Source organism: Propithecus coquereli, unplaced genomic scaffold (assembly GCF_000956105.1).
Source record: "Propithecus coquereli isolate 6110/MARCELLA unplaced genomic scaffold, Pcoq_1.0 Scaffold487, whole genome shotgun sequence".
In the NCBI taxonomy this organism is placed as follows: Eukaryota; Metazoa; Chordata; class Mammalia; order Primates; family Indriidae; genus Propithecus; species Propithecus coquereli.
In genome coordinates this window covers 495232-512571 of record NW_012150696.1, presented here as the reverse complement: position 1 = coordinate 512571, position 17340 = coordinate 495232, and the positions used below count along the sequence as shown (strand labels likewise).

Sequence of the window (17340 nt, the reverse complement as noted above, 5' to 3'; positions counted from 1 at the left end):
ATTTCCATTTTTTTGCCATTAAAAACAGTGCTGCAGTGAATGTTCTTGTTTGAACATTTCTCTATGGCCTAAAACTAGTAGTGGAATTGCTATGTAGCATGATATGTATATATTTAACTTGACTAGATACTTCTAGGTGGTGAAGCAATTATATCAATTTGAAGTTCCCACTGGCAACATAGGAGAGTTGCCACTCCAGCACTTGGAATTGTCAGACTTCTAGATTTTTACCAATACAGTAGTGTTCTGTTTTTACATTTACTGGTTTATTATAAAGGATATTACAAAGGATACAGATGAAGAGATATATATGGCAAAGTGTGGGTGAAGGGGCCCAGAGCTTCCATGCCCTCTCTGGGCATACCACTCTCAGGAACCTCAGGTGTTTAGCTTTCCAGATTCTGTCCTTTGGGTTTTTAGGGAGGTCTTATTACCTAGGCATGATTGATTAAACCATTGGTGTTCAACTTAACCTTTAGCCTTCCCCCTCCCTGGAGGTTATATATTAGATTTCCCTCAATTTATAACCCATTTATTATTCTTTTACCCTTCACTACTATTTCTTCTCTCCATTAATACTCAAACTTTTTCACTTTTGGAAGGGACATTAGAAATTGGCCACTGTGCTGGTCTATATTGTAGGCAGCGATACGAGTCTAGCCAGTGCTTCCCCCGCCCCAGTCCACTCCCATTTACATAGGGTAAGGTTACCTAGGTATAAAATTAGTGAGCCATCTTTTACTGCCAGGCAATATAGCTGCATTCACTCTTAGCCCCAATTTAATGAGGTGGAGTGAAGGCACAACCCACCTCCATCAGGCCCTTAGGAATTCTGACATAAGGTTTAAAAACATACTTGCAGTCGTTTTGCTTAGGAATCATCCCCGTTTCGAGCACTTACAGTTGCAACCTTGTTCCTAGGACCACTACTGCATCAGGTAGGAGGGGGGAAGTTGATGTGGTATGGGGAAGAAAGAAACGAAGAATGCAATCATATAGCAGTGTACTCTTCCCTGGCAAGAATTGCATAGTTAACACCAGCATTCTTCCCCATGGCCTGTTCCCTACACCAACCAGAAAAACAGCTAGTGGGATACTCCTTTAGTCCCACTCATGTTGAGTGTGAGCACACACTTGTGAAGGTGTGTAAGCCAGCCCTTTAGACTTTCATCTCCCTCTGTTTTAGACAGCCAATGTTTTGATTGCCTGTTCCACTTCTCTATCAAACTATTACTCTTAGGAGGATATTTCTTTGCCCATTGTTGGACATTACAGGCTGTACAGTATGTTTCTTCGTCTGAAGAAATGACTGGCCAGATCCATGTACTATTTCTAGGTGTGTTTTTTTTTTTTTTTTTCGAGACTCGCTCTGTCGCTCGGGTAGAGTGTAGTGGTATCATCATAGCTCACTGCAAGCTCAAACTCCTGGGCTCCAGTGATTCTCCTGCCTCAGCCTCCCGAGTAGCTGTGACTACAGATGCGTACCACGACACCTGGCTAGTTTTTCTATCTTTAGTAGAGATGGGGTCTCGCTCTTGCTCAGGCTGGTCTCGAACTCCTGAGCTCAAGTGATCCTTCCACCTTGGCCTCCCAGAGTGCTAGGATTACAGGTGGGAGCCACCATGCTGGGCCTGTTCTGGTATTTTAATAGTACTCTGAGCATTTGCATGTTCTACTAGGTAAGCAAAGCTTAATCCAGAGTGAGTGTCTATTCCTGTCAGGGCCCATTTGTAGTTCCCCAGGGCTACCAGCGTCGGTCTCATTGCCCCCTGTGTTCAGGGCCTTCTCACCAGGGAATCGGAATCTGCCCTAGAGCCATTGGCAGTCTCTTTCTCTTTTGTTGGCAGATAGAATAGTTCTTTTTTTTTAAATTAAAAAAATTTATTGATACATAATATTTGTATATATTTACGGGGTACACGGGATATTTTGTTACATGCATAGAATGTGTAATGATCATGTCAGGATATTTAGAGTATTCTTCACCTCCAGTATTTATCATTTCTGTGTGGTGGAAACATTTCAGGTCTTCTCTTCTAGCTATTGTAAAATACTCAATATATTTTGAAATATAAATTGTTTACTGTAGTCACCCAACTATGCTATGAAACATTAGAACTTACTCCTTCTACCTAACTGTATGTTTATACACATTAACCAACCTCTCTTCATCCTCCCAACCCCCAACCACACCCCCTTCCCAGCCTCTGGTATCTATCATTCTGCTCCTACCTCCATGAGATCAACTTTTTTAGCACCAACATGAGTGAAAACACGCTGTATTTGTCTTTCTGTGCCTGCTTATTTCACTTAACGTAATGACCTCCAGCTCTAATCATGAGACAGAACATTTCTTTATTGGCATTATGTGCCTAAGAGTGTGCAAAAGGAACATGTCTAGGATGGGTGTGGTGGCTCACGCCTGTAATCCTGGCACTTTGGGAGGATCACCTGAGGCCAGGAGTTCAAGACCAGCCTGAGCATCATAGCGAGACCCCCATCTCTACAAAAAAATAGAAAAATTAGCCAGGTGTGATGGCACATGCTTGAAGTCCCAGCTGCTCAGGAGGCTGAGGCAGGAGGATCACTTGAGCCCAAGAGTTTGGAGGTTTCAGTGAGCTACAGTGATACCACTGCACTCTAGCCAGGGTGACAGAGCAAGACCCTGTCTCAAAAAAAAAAAAAGAAAAGAAAAGAAAGGAAGAAACATGTCTGGATTCAGCCCATCTCTGCATTGTCTTCTGATAGACAGCGACATGTATGTACCCCTCAAATTTTCATAGGGCTAGAAATTTGAGCCCCACATGGTCACGCCTTTAATAGGAGAGGTTTCCATTGCCATTCTCCCTGACCATGAGTCAGTGGAATCCCAAACCCAGGGGAGCTTTTACCACTGTTCAGTTCTTCAGCATGCAGTTCAGCCCACTGAGCTGATTCATTTTTGCCTTCTTCGATTAGAGTGGTGTCCTTCTAAATAGGGTATTGTCCATTCATCTTGAAACTGTCATCCACAAACCAAGCAGCTCTTTGTCAGTCAATTGAGAGCTGTTTATAAGGTTCTGCCGAAGTGACAATGGAATCCAGCCACTCGTCACACAGTTCCAGAGTCAGTCCTAGGGAAAGAAAAAGCTTCCTGCTTGTATTTCCCCCTTGCCTTCCCCAGGTAGCATGATCCTGTATAAACCATCGCCGTTTTATTGTGTACTCTCTGGGCACAGCTGTCCTCATTCAAGTGTTTCTCTGACATCACATAAGACAGCATAGGTATTTCAGGTTTCAAGATCATTTTATGTCCTTCAGTCACAGGGGTAGCTTCAGTTAGTGTCCCGTAGCCAGGTAATAAATACCCCCAAGTGGAAATTCTCTAGTCCACAGTCCCAGTAGTTGTTGCTGGGAGGCACTCAGGCTTTTATCCAATCCAATAGTTTAAAAGGCTTATCTCATTAATAAAATTTTTATTTCCCTGTTTGCTATTGAGACTTAACAAAATCTTTTGTATATTTATTGGTCATTTGTATTTCTTCTGTGAATTTGTGGTTCATAGCCTTTTATGTCTGATTTGTAGAAAGTCTTTATGTATTCAGAATATTAATCTATTAAGTTTCATGTATCTTGGGGGAGAATTGGCATGTTTAGGAAATTCGTTCTTTTTATCCATGACTATGGAGTATTCCTTTTTTTTTTAAGTATGCGCTGCTAAAGTAAGCATGAGTATCCTTTTTTTTTTTTTTTTTCTTTTTTTGCTTTGGTCTTGTTTAATAATTTTTAGTACATCTTTATAGTTTTCTCTATAGTGATCCTTTTTTTCTTTTGAGGCAGTCTCACTCTCTTGCCCAGGCTAGAGTACAGCATCGACATTGTAGCTTATTGAAACCTCAAACTCCCAGGCTCAGGTGATACTCCTGCCTCAGTCTCCTGAGTAGCTGGGACAACAGGTGTGCGCCACTATGCCCAGCTAATATTTTCTATTTTTAGTAGAGACGGGGTCTCGCTCTTGCTCAGGCTGGTCTCAGACTCCTGAGCTCAAGCAATCCTCCTACCTCGGCCTCCCAGAGTGCTAGGATTATAGGCATGAGCCACCTCACCTAGCCATGAGTCAGTTCTTGAATTTTATTGCATGAATCTGTTCTGTTGCATAGATTATTAACCTGTGCCATTATCATGCTTTTTTCATGAGTTAAATCCAACTTGTTTATGATGCATTTTGAAATGTGTTGCTGAAATTAGCTTACTGGGCAGATTAGCTTATGACTTAGCATTCTAAAACTATCTTTGGTTTTGATATTGAAGTTATATTAGCTTCTTAAAATATGTTGAGAGTATTCCCTAATTTTCTAATTTCCAGAACAGTTTTGTGTAAGATTAAAGTGTGCTGGTAACTTGAAAGTCTGTTGATGTATGGGGTTCTTTGTACATTCTGGTTATGAATCCTTGGTCAAAGGTATGTATTGCATAAATCTTCTCCCAGTTCGTGGCTTATCTTTTTTACTTTTCCAGTTTAGATGAAAAGGAAGCTCTTAATTTTAATGTAGTGCAGTTTATTATTTTTCCTTTTATGATTAGCACCTTTTATGTTAAAAAATCTTTATCTACTACAAAGTCACAAAGATACTGTCTTGTTTGTGTTTTTTTTAATTTTTCTTTTTGAGATCTATAATCCACCTGGAATTTATTTTTGTGTTTAATGTGAGGAAGGAGTTAGAATTTGTGTTTTTCCACCTTACTGTTTGATTCAGCGTCATTTATTGGAAAGACCATCTTTTCCCCACTGCTGTCTAGTACTACCGTTGTCATAAATGAGGTGATTATATTTGTGTGAGTTTGTTTCTAGACTCTGGTGTTCCCTTGGTCACTTTGCCATTACCTATAATATACTGTCTTAATTATTATCTATTTCTTTGCAATCGGTTTACCTGTATCTTTAATATTTCTTTAAGATCACCTTTAAGATTGACCCTTTGCAATTTCTATATACATTGTATTATAGAATAAGCTTGTGAGTTTCCACTTCCCCCTCCCTCAAAAAAACCAGCTAAGATGGTCATTGGGCTTGCATTAAATTGATAAATCAGTTTAGAAAGAATTATTTTCTTGATAATATTAACCTTCCAAGCCATGAACATGGCATAGCTCTCTTTTTATTTAGATCTTTAATTTCTCTCAATGTTTTATAGTTTTCATAGTTTATAGTTATGTTGAGGCCTTGCCTATCTTTCATTAGAGTTATTATTTCTTGATATTTGGTGTTTTTGAATGAAAGAGTATTCTAAATTCATAATATTTAATTTTCTCGTTATATCTGGAATATAGAAATAAAAGTTATTTTTCCCTCCCTCTGGTGTATTGAGCCTGTACTGAGAAGCTTTGCTAAATACATTTATCTTTAGAATTTTGTATATTATAGAATCATAATTCTACAGGTAATGAAAGTTTTAGTTTTTCCTTTCCAGTCCTTTTTTCCTTTCTGCCTTATTACACTGGCTGGGTCCTGTAATACAATGTTGAATAGAATAATAGAATCCTTGGTTTTTCTTGATCTTGGGGGAAGCATTCAATACTTCATGATTAAATATTATGTTTGCTAAGGTTTTTCTGTAGATGAAAATTTCTTTATCAAATTAAGGAATAAATAAAATTTACCATGATACATTATTCTTTTTATATATTGCTGGATTTTATTTGCTGATGTTTTATTTTAAGATTTTTGTATCTATCTCATGAGAAAGAATTACCCTGTAGTTTTCCTTTCTTACAATATTTGTTGGGGTTTTGCCATCAAGGTTACATTGGCCTCATAAAAAGAAATGTTTTGGCCGGGCGTGGTGGCTCACACCTGTAATCCTAGCACTCTGGGAGGCCGAGGCGGGTGGATTGTTTGAGCTCAGGAGTTCGAGACCAGCGTGAGCAAGAGCAAGACTCTGTCTCTACTAAAAATAGAAAGAAATTAGCTGGACAACTAAAAAATATATAGAAAAATTTAGCCGGGCATGATGGCGCATGCCTGTAGTCCAGTTACTCGGGAGGCTGAGGCAGTAGGATCACTTGAGCCCAGGAGTTTGAGGTGGCTGTGAGCTAGGCTGACACCACGATACTCTAGCTGGGACAACAGAGCAAAACTCTGTCTCAAAAAAAAAAAAAAAAAAAAAAAAAATGTTTCGTCCTTTTCTCTTCTCTGAAAAAGCTTACTGTCACTTTGCTTTTTTTTTCTTCCTTATATATGAACAGATAATCATAAGCTTTTACCATGATATTTTTTTCTATTTCATATTTTTAGTCACCACAGAGCCTAGTGGATTACACCTAGTGATGCTTAGTTTGTTGAACAAATAAGCATCTTTTCCTTGTTGATTCCAGTGTTTTACTAACACTTCTTTCTCACTGCTGTCAAAGCAGATCCCGTCCTTCTCAGGTCTGGAGTTCTGCAGCCTCACCGTTCACTTCCCTTTTTCCCCAGTTGTCTCCTTGAAACCATACTTCCATTGTCAACAACTAATCTTTTTCAAGCACTCTCTTTTTACTGTTTTAAATTGAATTTTAATTTTCGTTAAAGTAATAACTGTAAATATTTATGAAAATATTTGTCTTATAACAAGAAAAACAAGTCTACTGCTATCTTCTTTCTTGCTCAGTTCCCACTCTCAGAGGCATCCACTTTCACTTGTTTATAAATAACTTTGCTTTAAACTCCTATTTCTTGATTTCTCAATTTTAGACATCATAAGTTGATTTCCTTAGATGGAAGATAAAGATTTTGCTATCTTAAACCATATGTCCTGAAAATATCCATATGAATTTCTTTCCATCCTCCTGGCATATTTATGAACTTTCCAGAACTCAAGGTATAAGTTTCCGGATAGAAAGGACCTAGTGCCATAATTTTTAAGTCTAGACTTTATTATTTATGGCTATGAAAATATTATACTATTAGCTATATTTCCTTCTATAACTTTTTTCTCCCAGCAGTTAATACTCATCCAATGTAAATATTGTTTCAATACATGTAGATGCATCAAGCAGTCCATCTCTTTTTCTTTTTTAATTGAAAGCATACCTCCTGGATTTCTTCATCATTTTGCTACAGTCTGGATTTGCTTGCTTCCTAGGCCAACTTCCTTTCTTCCTTATCTTGGGATTGCACTTTCCAGTCTCCTTGGTGCTGAACCTGCAGTTTTCTGGACTCTCTTTCTTTTGGTTAATTCCCTTTTCTTAATACAGACCATCTTCTAGCACCTCCTTGAAAAGGGGCTCATAGGAGATTAAAGTTCTTGATTTTGTTTGTTTGAAACTTTTTTCCTCCTCACACTTGGTTGATAATTTGTTTTCATGTTTTATAGCAATTTTCTCTCAGAATTTTGGAGATACAACTCCATTGTCTTTGAACATCTTGTGTCATTGAGAAGTACGATGTCGTTGTAATTCCTTAATCTTTATATGTGATTCTTTATTTTTCCCTCCAGAAGCTTTTAACATCTTCTCTTTTTCCCCAATGTCCTCAAATTTGATAATGTGCCTTTGTGCCCTCCCTCCCTCCCTCCTTCCTTCTTTCCTTTCTTCCTTCCTTCCTTCCTTCCTTCCTTCCACTGGTTACTAACTAGGTGGGTCCTTTCTATCTGGAAACTTACAGCTTGAGTTGTAGAACATTTTCTTATATTTTTTTTTTTGATAATTTATTTTCCATTTTCTCATTCTGGAACTTTTATTTTGGTGCTGGACCTTCTTGACTGTAACTGTATTTTTCTTACCTGTTGTCCATCTCTTTGTCTTTTGGTTCTACTTTCTAGGAGCGCTTCTTAAATTTATCTTCCAACCCTCTTAGGGAATTTTTTTTTAATTTCTAAGTATAATGCTTTTAGTTTCCAAGGGCTCTTTTTTGTTCTCTGAATGCATCTTATTCTTTAGTTTTTAAAAATTGCTATCAACTTATTTTCTTCTGTTCTTAATTGTGTCTTTTTTTCCAAGTTCCTTTGTTCTATTTGTCTTGGGCTTCAAATTTTAAGGTAAATTTTTTTAAAACAATTTGGTAATCCTTAATTGTCTGTTTATATTTAGTACGAGGCACTAAAAATGCTGACTTATGCTGCTGCTTGTGACTCGTAAGTTTCTTGTAGAGATCTGGCTGTTTTCTAATGGGACTCCCGGGTGACATCTGGAGTTCTTTACTCTTGGATATTAAGTCTTACTGAGTAATCTCACTTGAACTTTGATGAATTTTTTTTTTTTTTTTTTTTTGGGAGACAGGGTTTCGCTCTGTTGCCTAAGAAAGTACAGTGGTGTTATCATAGCTCACTGCAACCTCAAACTCCTGGGCTCAAGCAATCCTCCTGCCTCAGCCTCCTGAGTAGCTGGGACTACAAGTACATGCTACCACACCTGGCTAATTTTTCTAATTTTTTTGGTAGAGACAGAGTCTGGCTATGTTGCTCAGGCTGGTCTTGAACTCCTGGCCTCAGGTGATCTGGATCCTGCCTTGGGCCTCCCAAAGTGCTAGGATTACATGTGTGAGCCACCTTGCCCAACCCTTCAGGATTTTTTTTATTGTTTTTGTTCATTGTTTTGTTTTTGTTTTTTCCTATAGGGAAATCTTCCAGTCTCATGCATGAGGATAAAAGTGGGCTACCTGGTGTTCTTGAAGGATGTTGGAGAGGGTCTCACCAATTAGAAAGTAGACTTCTAAGTAATTCCCCTGTGACCCATTTATGGCACTCTTTGTTTTTGCCTAGTATATTAAAGTTTGGTTCACCCTCTTTAGAAAGCATATCTTCAGTCTTCTGCCAGAGTAAGGGAGGAGATCTAGGAGCTGCATTAACTTCTTATACATATTTTTAATTACTACTCTCCTTTCAACCCCAACCATATAACTCCTACCTATGCTCATTTCTAAAATACCTGGTGCTTCCAGTTTCTGAGCTAATTGGTTTCATTGTTGGCTGCTCTGGGCTGCTATGTTATTATCCCTCATCTATCTGTTCTGCAACTTCCAAATTTCATATCACTTCTCTGCTCTTTGTCCTTCTTTGTCCTTACCAGTTTATGTCTTTTTTTTCCTTAACCACCATTGTAGTAGAGGTTTTGGAGGGAACATAAGTAAACTTGTGCTTAACCTACCATGGATCTGAATGTTGACTTAGGCAATGCTTTCCCATCTGGAATGTCTTCCCACTTTTCTTCATTTATTAATATTACAACTTTGCAGTATACTTGCCTATTTCCTAGAACTTTCCTTGGTATTTCCAATATATTAACTAATGTCTTTCTTTGATTGAACTCAGGACTTAGGAACCATGAAAACTTTCTGTAAATACTTGAAGGACTCTTAGGGAGAAGAGGGAAGGAATGAGTATATTTTTCTTTTTGAGTTAGAGAGAACCATGAACAGGAGAGGTACATGGACACAGATTTCAGCCCACTGTATGAAAGAACTTTCTCACTGTCTAACAGTAGAACAAGTTCGTTCTTCAGAGTATGGGTGGCTCTGTGATGTGGAAATAATTCTTACCTTGGGGTGAGGTTTGCACTAGGTAAATTCTCAGTCAGTCATTTTTTTCAAACTGTATTCTGAGAAGCCAGGTGGAGTGAGGGTAGAGTTGTTCTTTGTGGATGCCTCAGGTGTCCTCCACAAGTGGGGGACACCAGGACTACAAAGTTCTGGGTTCCCCACCACTGCTTCCTCCAGAGAAGTGCCATTTTCATGTGTTTTACATATAAGCTAAGATTTTTCATAAAATTTAATTTGAAAAATGGACTCTGATAATTAAATTTTTTAACTACTGCTCTAAATTCTACATTTCTATGAACTAGAGTATTTGCTGTGTATTGGGCACTTACTTGGTCTTGATTGCACATGAATGTCTATTTATTGTCTATTTTCTGGTGTCCGTATATCAGCATGACTTTCAAATTTCATGATAGAGAGCTTAACATATTTTCCTTTTCCATGCTTTTAGAATCTTATTGGTAGTCATGAAGTAGTTGAAAGTATGATATGACCCACAGGAATCATTCTGTTGAATTTTCTCCCTTTTCAAGGTGCCAACCGGATAGTTTTAGAAGACTCCAATATCTTGCAGCCTGTGGGACTGACTGTGTTTGAAAACTGGCTCTATTGGATTGATAAGCAGCAGCAAATGATTGAAAAAATTGACATGACAGGTCAAGAGGGTAGAACGAAAGTCCAGGCTCGAATTGCCCAGCTTAGTGACATTCATGCAGTGAAGGAGCTGAACCTTCAGGAATATAGTAAGTGCTGATGGGGTAATGCTAATTTGGAGGACTTAATGTTCATTTTAAGAAATGTGTCTTTTTCTGTCTTTTTGACCTCTTTTGTCTTAAAGAGTTTCATTCACTTTTAATTTTGTCATTTTTTTGAACTCTTCATGCTTTTAAAGCCTGTATCAAGCTCACCTGGGAGCTTTTTCAAATTAAACATATTCTTCTCCTTATAAACCAGAAATGGAGGAAAGGCATGGTCTTGCTCATTTAAAATAATTTCTTGGCCGGGCACGGTGGCTCACGCCTGTAATCCTAGCTCTCTGGGAGGCCGAGGCGGGTGGATTGTTTGAGCTCAGGAGTTCGAGACCAGCCTGAGCAAGGGCGAGACCCCATCTCTACTAAAAATAGAAAGAAATTAATCGGACAACTAAAAATATATAGAAAAAATTAGCCGGGCATGGTGGTGCATGCCTGTAGTCCCAGCTACTCGGGAGGCTGAGGCAGGAGGATCGCTTGAGCCCAGGAATTTGAGGTTGCTGTGAGCTAGGCTGACGCCTGCCACGGCACTCTAGCCCGGGCAAAAGAGTGAGACTCTGTCTCAAAAAAAAAAAAAAAAAAAAAAAAGATTTCTCCAGGTTACAATGACTACGGCTGTCATGCCTTCTCTTTATTTCTTTCAGTTCCTTTAAGAATACCGTGGTAGTATAAAGCATCTATTTCTTTTCTTCCCTCTGTACCCCATAGTTTGAACAAAATTAAAAATTATATTTTATATAATGAGAAATATAGTTACATGGATTAACCTTATTCTTAAGAAAAACAAACTAAACGTTAGTGTGTGAACATAGAAAAGACTGTGGTTAAATCAGTAAGTGCTTGTTTTTTCCCCCTCTTGGATAAATTTTTTAATTCCCAGCTCAGAAAAGTAGTCATAAATTTTTTTTAATTTTATTGAAAACTTTTGAAAATGGCTAATCATTTTGGCCTAGTTTCTTGTTAATACATGTCTATCATCAAAGTACCCTCATAGCAATCACTATTATAGGTCTTACATGATGGTACCAGGAATGCTAATGTCAGATGGAGTACTAAAGAGAGAACTGTTGAAACTCATTAACTTCTCAGCACAGTGCTTTCAAATCTAATCGAAACATGAAAGGAGAATAAAGAAATGAGACTATCATTGCTTGTTCAGTTCATGTGTTCATTATGTTGCTACCATTCGTGAACTTAGAAGTAAAGTTAGAGGTATTTGAGAATTAGAAAGTTAGAATTGTTGTCATTTTATGTTGTGACGTGTAATGCATACTGAACGTTTAATAGAAATAAGGTAATAATGACATAATACCTAAGTTATTTATTCAGTTGATATATGAATATTTTACTACAGAAAGTCTCAATAGAGGTTTCAGAATTTCACAGGGAGTGTCTTCTTTACGTAACTCAACATTTAAATATGGCTTTATATTTGGAAAATCATTTTGTAAAATTCCTAATAACATTAAAGGGAATGAAATTTTTGATGGAATGAGATTACATCTAAAGTGTCATGGAATTAAAAAGTTGAGAAACACTGCTATCTATGTAGGTTGTACATTTAATATAATTTACGATGTCTGTTTTATTTTTTCAGTTTGCAGTAATTGTGCCTCGGATAAACCTCATTGGCTATGATACTGCCACTGTGCAAAGCTTACAATGTCTGTTTTAGACAGACAATATGCCCATTTGTAGATAGCTGAATCCCCCAATCTTATCAGCATAAACTGAAGGAAGACCAGTGTTATTTTAGAAGAGTCAGATTTTAAATGGTGACTACATTAGATGTTGATATTTTGTAATGACATGTGTCAAGTTGCTTTTAACCCAGGTTAGATAGGAAATTCAAAACAATGATTTCTTTAAACACAACTTGTGAAACAGACTTTGAAAAATTGCCTAATGGTTTGTTTATTTAACTTACCCCGAATATGAAGGAATTAGACATTTGTAATATTGCAAGTTATCTTTTGCAATTGACCAAGCAAATAATTTTGTCTGTCTCTGAATGGTTCAGTTCCATGTGTCTCTAAGGTTTTTCTTCTAATAAGTCTTTAATTTTCAATGGATTTCTCATTAAAATACAATTTTTGAGTGAAAGCATCTTTTATAAATATAGAATTTGAGTTAAAATCTTTAATATAGGAGAATTCTTATATCTTAAATAGAATGCTATCCATGTCTCAGCATTCTCCCTAGTAGTTTTTTAGTTTCAATCGTCAACTTTTTGTCTTCACAAAAATTAACGATTGTGCCATTACCTTGCTTAAAATATTTTGTGTATAAAGACAATGGCCAGCTGGATATAGTGGCTCACGCTTGTAATCCCGGCACTTTGGGAGGCAAGAGGCCAAGGTGGGAGTATTGCTTGAGGCCAGGAGTTTGAGGCTACAGCCTGGGCAACATAGACACTGTCTCTACAAAAATAAAAAATAAATAAAGACAGTGTTTAGATAGAAATATTGTCTTGTCGGTTGTGTGAAGATGGAGTGAGGAATCATTTGTGTAGAAATTAAAGTCCAAGCTGATTTTATGTTTGGTTTTCTTCGTAATTTATAAATGATTGATTTTGACAGAGTTTTCCCTTTTTCTTTTTTCCTTTCTTTTCTTTCTTTCTTCTTCTTTTTTTTTTTTTTTTTGCAGGACAGCACCCTTGTGCTCAGGATAATGGTGGCTGTTCACATATTTGTCTTGTAAAGGGAGATGGTACTACAAGGTGTTCTTGCCCCATGCACCTGGTTCTGCTTCAAGATGAGCTATCATGTGGAGGTAAATATGTTGTAATTTCCTCTTGCAAGCCTAGATGCCAGCATTAGTCTAGTCTTCTATAATTGGGCCGTGAAGTTGTTCTGTCTCCTAACCTAATTGGTTACTTGTATTCCATTTATCTGTACTACATTAGTCTTTTGGGTTATTCTTTTTCCTTTTTTTCCTTTTTTACCCAGTCCCTTCATCTCCCAGCCTATGGTAACCACCATTTTACTCTTTCAATGATTTTGAATTTTTTACACTCCACATGTAAGTAAAATCATGCAGTATTTGTCTTTCTGTGCTTCGCTTATTTCACTTAACAGTATGCCCTCAGGTTCGTCTGTATTGTTATAAATGACAAGATTTTCTTCCTTTCTTTAAAACTGAATATTTTCCTTTGTATGTATTAATATATTAGCACATTTTTCAGCCTGTGAAACTCTGCCTGTGAATACGTGTATTTCCTAATAATAATGTAGCTTCTCTATCCCCTGAGAGCATAACAAAATCAATTAATTCTACCTCCTATAATTTTCATCCACTGAATTCTAGTAGATTCTATCAATTTATGTATCATTGTCAGGAGTATGTCCAGTGAAAAGAATATTTTTTGGTTCGAATCCTCCAATAATTTCCCATTGTTTTTCTTATTTATCAGCAAAAAAAAAGATTTTTAAAAAGATATCACTGAGTCTAATGATAATGTACTAAAATTGGTTTGATCACTCATGGAGCATAGCAAATTGATACATTCCTTTGTTAAATCATAGTGTGGCAGTCTCAAACATTGTAATAGTATTCATACCCTTAATTCAGAAATCCTCCTTTTGGTGATAATTCTAAGTTAATTCAACTGAAGGAAAAAGACTACATCATGCTGTTAACTACAGTGGCAAAAAAATTAAAAACAATCTAATATCTAATGGTAGGAAAATTATTAAGTAAAATAATTGAGTTTATTCAGCTATTAAATGTCATGATCATGAAGTTGGTGTAAAAATGTTGCCAAAATGCTGGCTCAAGTGGGGGCAAAAAGTTATTAAAATGGTGTTTTCTACTGCAGTGACAAGTACATAAAGTATATATTTCTGTAAAGAAAGATCGAAAGAAAATGTGTTCTCAAAATATAAAAATTGTTGATCAGGTGGGTAGGATTACAAATAAATTTTATTCTTCTGACTTTAAGTTAAAAAAAATAACTAATGTATGTATTGAGTAGCTGCTGTGGACACTCTGCTTGGATGATAGGGGATTTGAAGATCTTTGAGAAAGAGCTTACAATCTAGTTAGGGAGATCAGACATGAGCACAATAAAAGTTAAGCTCTGGTACTTGAATTTAAAAAATTAGCAAGAATTGCACAATAATGTGAATGTACTTAATGTCATTGAGCTGTACCCTTTAAAATTGGTAAATTTAAAGTTATGTATATTTTACCACACAAACCAAAATAGCATGTGTTTCCAAATCAGGTTGCTAGACTGTTACTTTAGAAAAATAACCCCGTTATGGTAATGATAACATAGATAAAACTGAGAATCTTCCAGTTAGAAAATGCCTTTTAAAGGGCCTTTGATTTTTTTTTTTTTTGCTTGCACATTTAGTGATTATTATTTAGTTCAGATATGTTTTTTTTTTAATATATGTATAAATGGGTAGTTAGTGAGCTTTGACAGACATATACAGCTGTGTTAGCAACACCCAAATCAAGATAACAGAACATTTCCATTAAGAAAAGTACCCTCATGTCCCTTACCAGTCAGTTCCATTCCAGAAGTAACTATTGTTCTGATTCTTATCCCCATACGTTAGTTTTGCCTGTTCTTTAACTTCAGGTAAATGAAATCATGATGTATGTACTCTGTTGTGTCTGGATTCTCTTGCTTAGTATATTTTTGAGATTCATTTGTACAGTTAAGTATATCAGTAGATTTTCCTTTTTATAGCTGAGTAGTGCTTTATTATCTAATACTACAATTTATTACTCTCCTGTAAGGGACATTCTAATTGTTTTCAATTTTTTGTTATTAAGAATAAAACCAACTGGGCGTGGTGGCTCACGCCTGAATCCCAGCACTTTGGGAGGCTGAGGTGGGAGGGTCACTTGAGGCCAGGAGTTTGAGGTTGCAATGAGCTATGATGACGCTACTACACTCTAGTCTGGGCCACAGAGCGAGACCGTGTCTCAAAAAAATAAATAAATAAATAAAAATAAAACCAGAACCGGGTGTGGTGGCACGTACCTGTAGTCCCAGCTACTTGGGAGGCTGAGGTGGAAGGATCACTTGAGCCCATGAATGCCAGGCCAGCCTGGGCAACATAGTGAGACCCCCCATCTTAAAAAAAAAAAAAAGGAATAAAACTGCAATGAACATTTTTGTACATGCCTTTTTGTGATTTAATATGATTTTACAGTGGCGATAAATACAAAATCTCAATTTCTCTGCCAGACCTTCAAAATATGATCTCATTTGAGCTTGTCTTATCTTTCCATTTCATTTTATCTTTCTTTCCAACTTGCTCACTTTATTTTTGTTTGGCTGTTTAGAGTTTGAGGATCACTATGGCATGTTCTGCTTTGTTTTGCTTTGTTTCTGTGACTTTACTTGTACATATTTCTCTTCTTGCATGCCCATCCTAAATCTTACTCCAAGGTGCAGCTCATTTCCTCATAATCTGTGAAATCTTCTCTAGCTGTTATTGTTCTCCCCTCTCTCTGAATTGTAGCACTTGTTACTGCAGTTGTGTGACATACAGTTCACAGTAATGTCATTTGTTTTATGTTTATTAGTTACTTCTATCTTCAACCAAATCCAAAGCTCTTCAAGGACATAGATCATATTTCATCTGTTTTAATTCTCCACATGATACAGTGCTGAATACATAATAGGCTCTTGGAAAATAAATCCCTCAAATTCCCCATGTAAAGTGTTTACCTGTAATCTGCAGTATTTTCTCTTTTAAAGATAAAAGGTATTATATGGTCATGTAATAACATCGTGTTTTCTAGAGAATTTATTAACAGATAAATTTTTAAAAGAAGTCAGCCTGTGATACAGCAGTAAAGGCAATGGGCTAAAAGTAAGGACTCCCTTCTAGTACTATCTTTTCAATTTTTTTTTAACTCATCCCTTATAGGAAGCTCTGTGACCTTGGGCACTTAACTCTCTGTCTGACCCTCAGTTTCCCCATTTGCAAAACAAAGAATGGCAGTTCTTAAATGATTTGGTCTCTACGTATTTTTACATTTTAAAAAATTATTCAAGACCTCAAAGAGCTTTTGTTTGCATAGGTTATATTTATGTACTATCAATAGAATTAAAAACCAAGAACTTATTAAAAATATTTATTAAAAATAATAAACCTTGCTTTCATAAATGAAATATTTTAAGAAAATTATGTTTTCTAAAGCTAACTAATTTTTGTGAGAAGAGTGGCATTGTTTGTACATTTCTGTGAATATTCTTAGTGTTGGACTGGATTCTCATTTCTACTTCTATATTCAATCTGTTGTAATGTGTAGTTTTGGTTGAAATGAAAATTAGGCCGTAGATATATAGTTAGAAAATGGAGGACTGTGATAGCCTTTTCAAATAATCTTGGATTCTACATTGCATCTTGGCAAGTGATAGTTTCCTGTAGGTTTAGTTGCAATGTGGAATTTGAGACCATATCAGTTCACTTTTCATAGTCTCTCACATTAAAAACGTACTGATCTATTTTATACTCTGAATAGATCTTTTACTGAGGCATGATTTTGTAAACTCACACCTTGGTCATTTGGAAATATTGGGATTCCATTCAGAAATTGCCAGATCTTCAGATTTCAACCCTTTTCATTATGCAATATCAAAAAAATCACGTGTTAATATCACCATCAGTGTCATCAGAAATACCTTTTAAGTACTGGGAATTTGTTTATAGTGTTGGATACAAGTTTTCCAAAACTCTAATTTCTGATTGAAAGCTCCAGTTTTATCATTTGCCACAAATGCTATCTATTGTTTTCCTTGAAGTAAGAGACTCACTTGGTTCATTTTTTAAAAAAAACTTCCTGCCAAATACCTAAGTGTAAATAACTACTGTATAGTTTACCTGTCAGTCGTTCTTTCAGGTAAAAATGGTGTTCCATTTTGAGTTGAGTTTACAAATCAAATAAATGCTTTCCCATTAGAAACATCACACTTAGGTTTTCAGTGTGAGCTTTATGCATATTTCCCATTTTATCACACGGAACATTGAAGAGACACGTGCTCAGGGATTGATTTTAACATAATTAATTTTTTTTGATTCATCAAGAACATTCTTAAGTAAAATGGTTTTTTTTGTTTGTACGTTTAAA

General features: G+C 36.4%; 1 protein-coding gene across 1 annotated transcript in view; it reads left to right on the top strand.

Moving 5' to 3' along the window:
• LRP6 (low density lipoprotein receptor-related protein 6) overlaps positions 1-17340 on the top strand; it is a 189547-nt gene that overhangs the window by 159860 nt on the left and 12347 nt on the right. Inside the window, exons 16-17 of the mRNA XM_012655785.1 lie at positions 10027-10236; positions 12892-13017. Of these exons, the coding sequence (XP_012511239.1) occupies positions 10027-10236; positions 12892-13017 (336 nt within the window). The remainder of the gene's footprint in view (positions 1-10026; positions 10237-12891; positions 13018-17340) is intronic.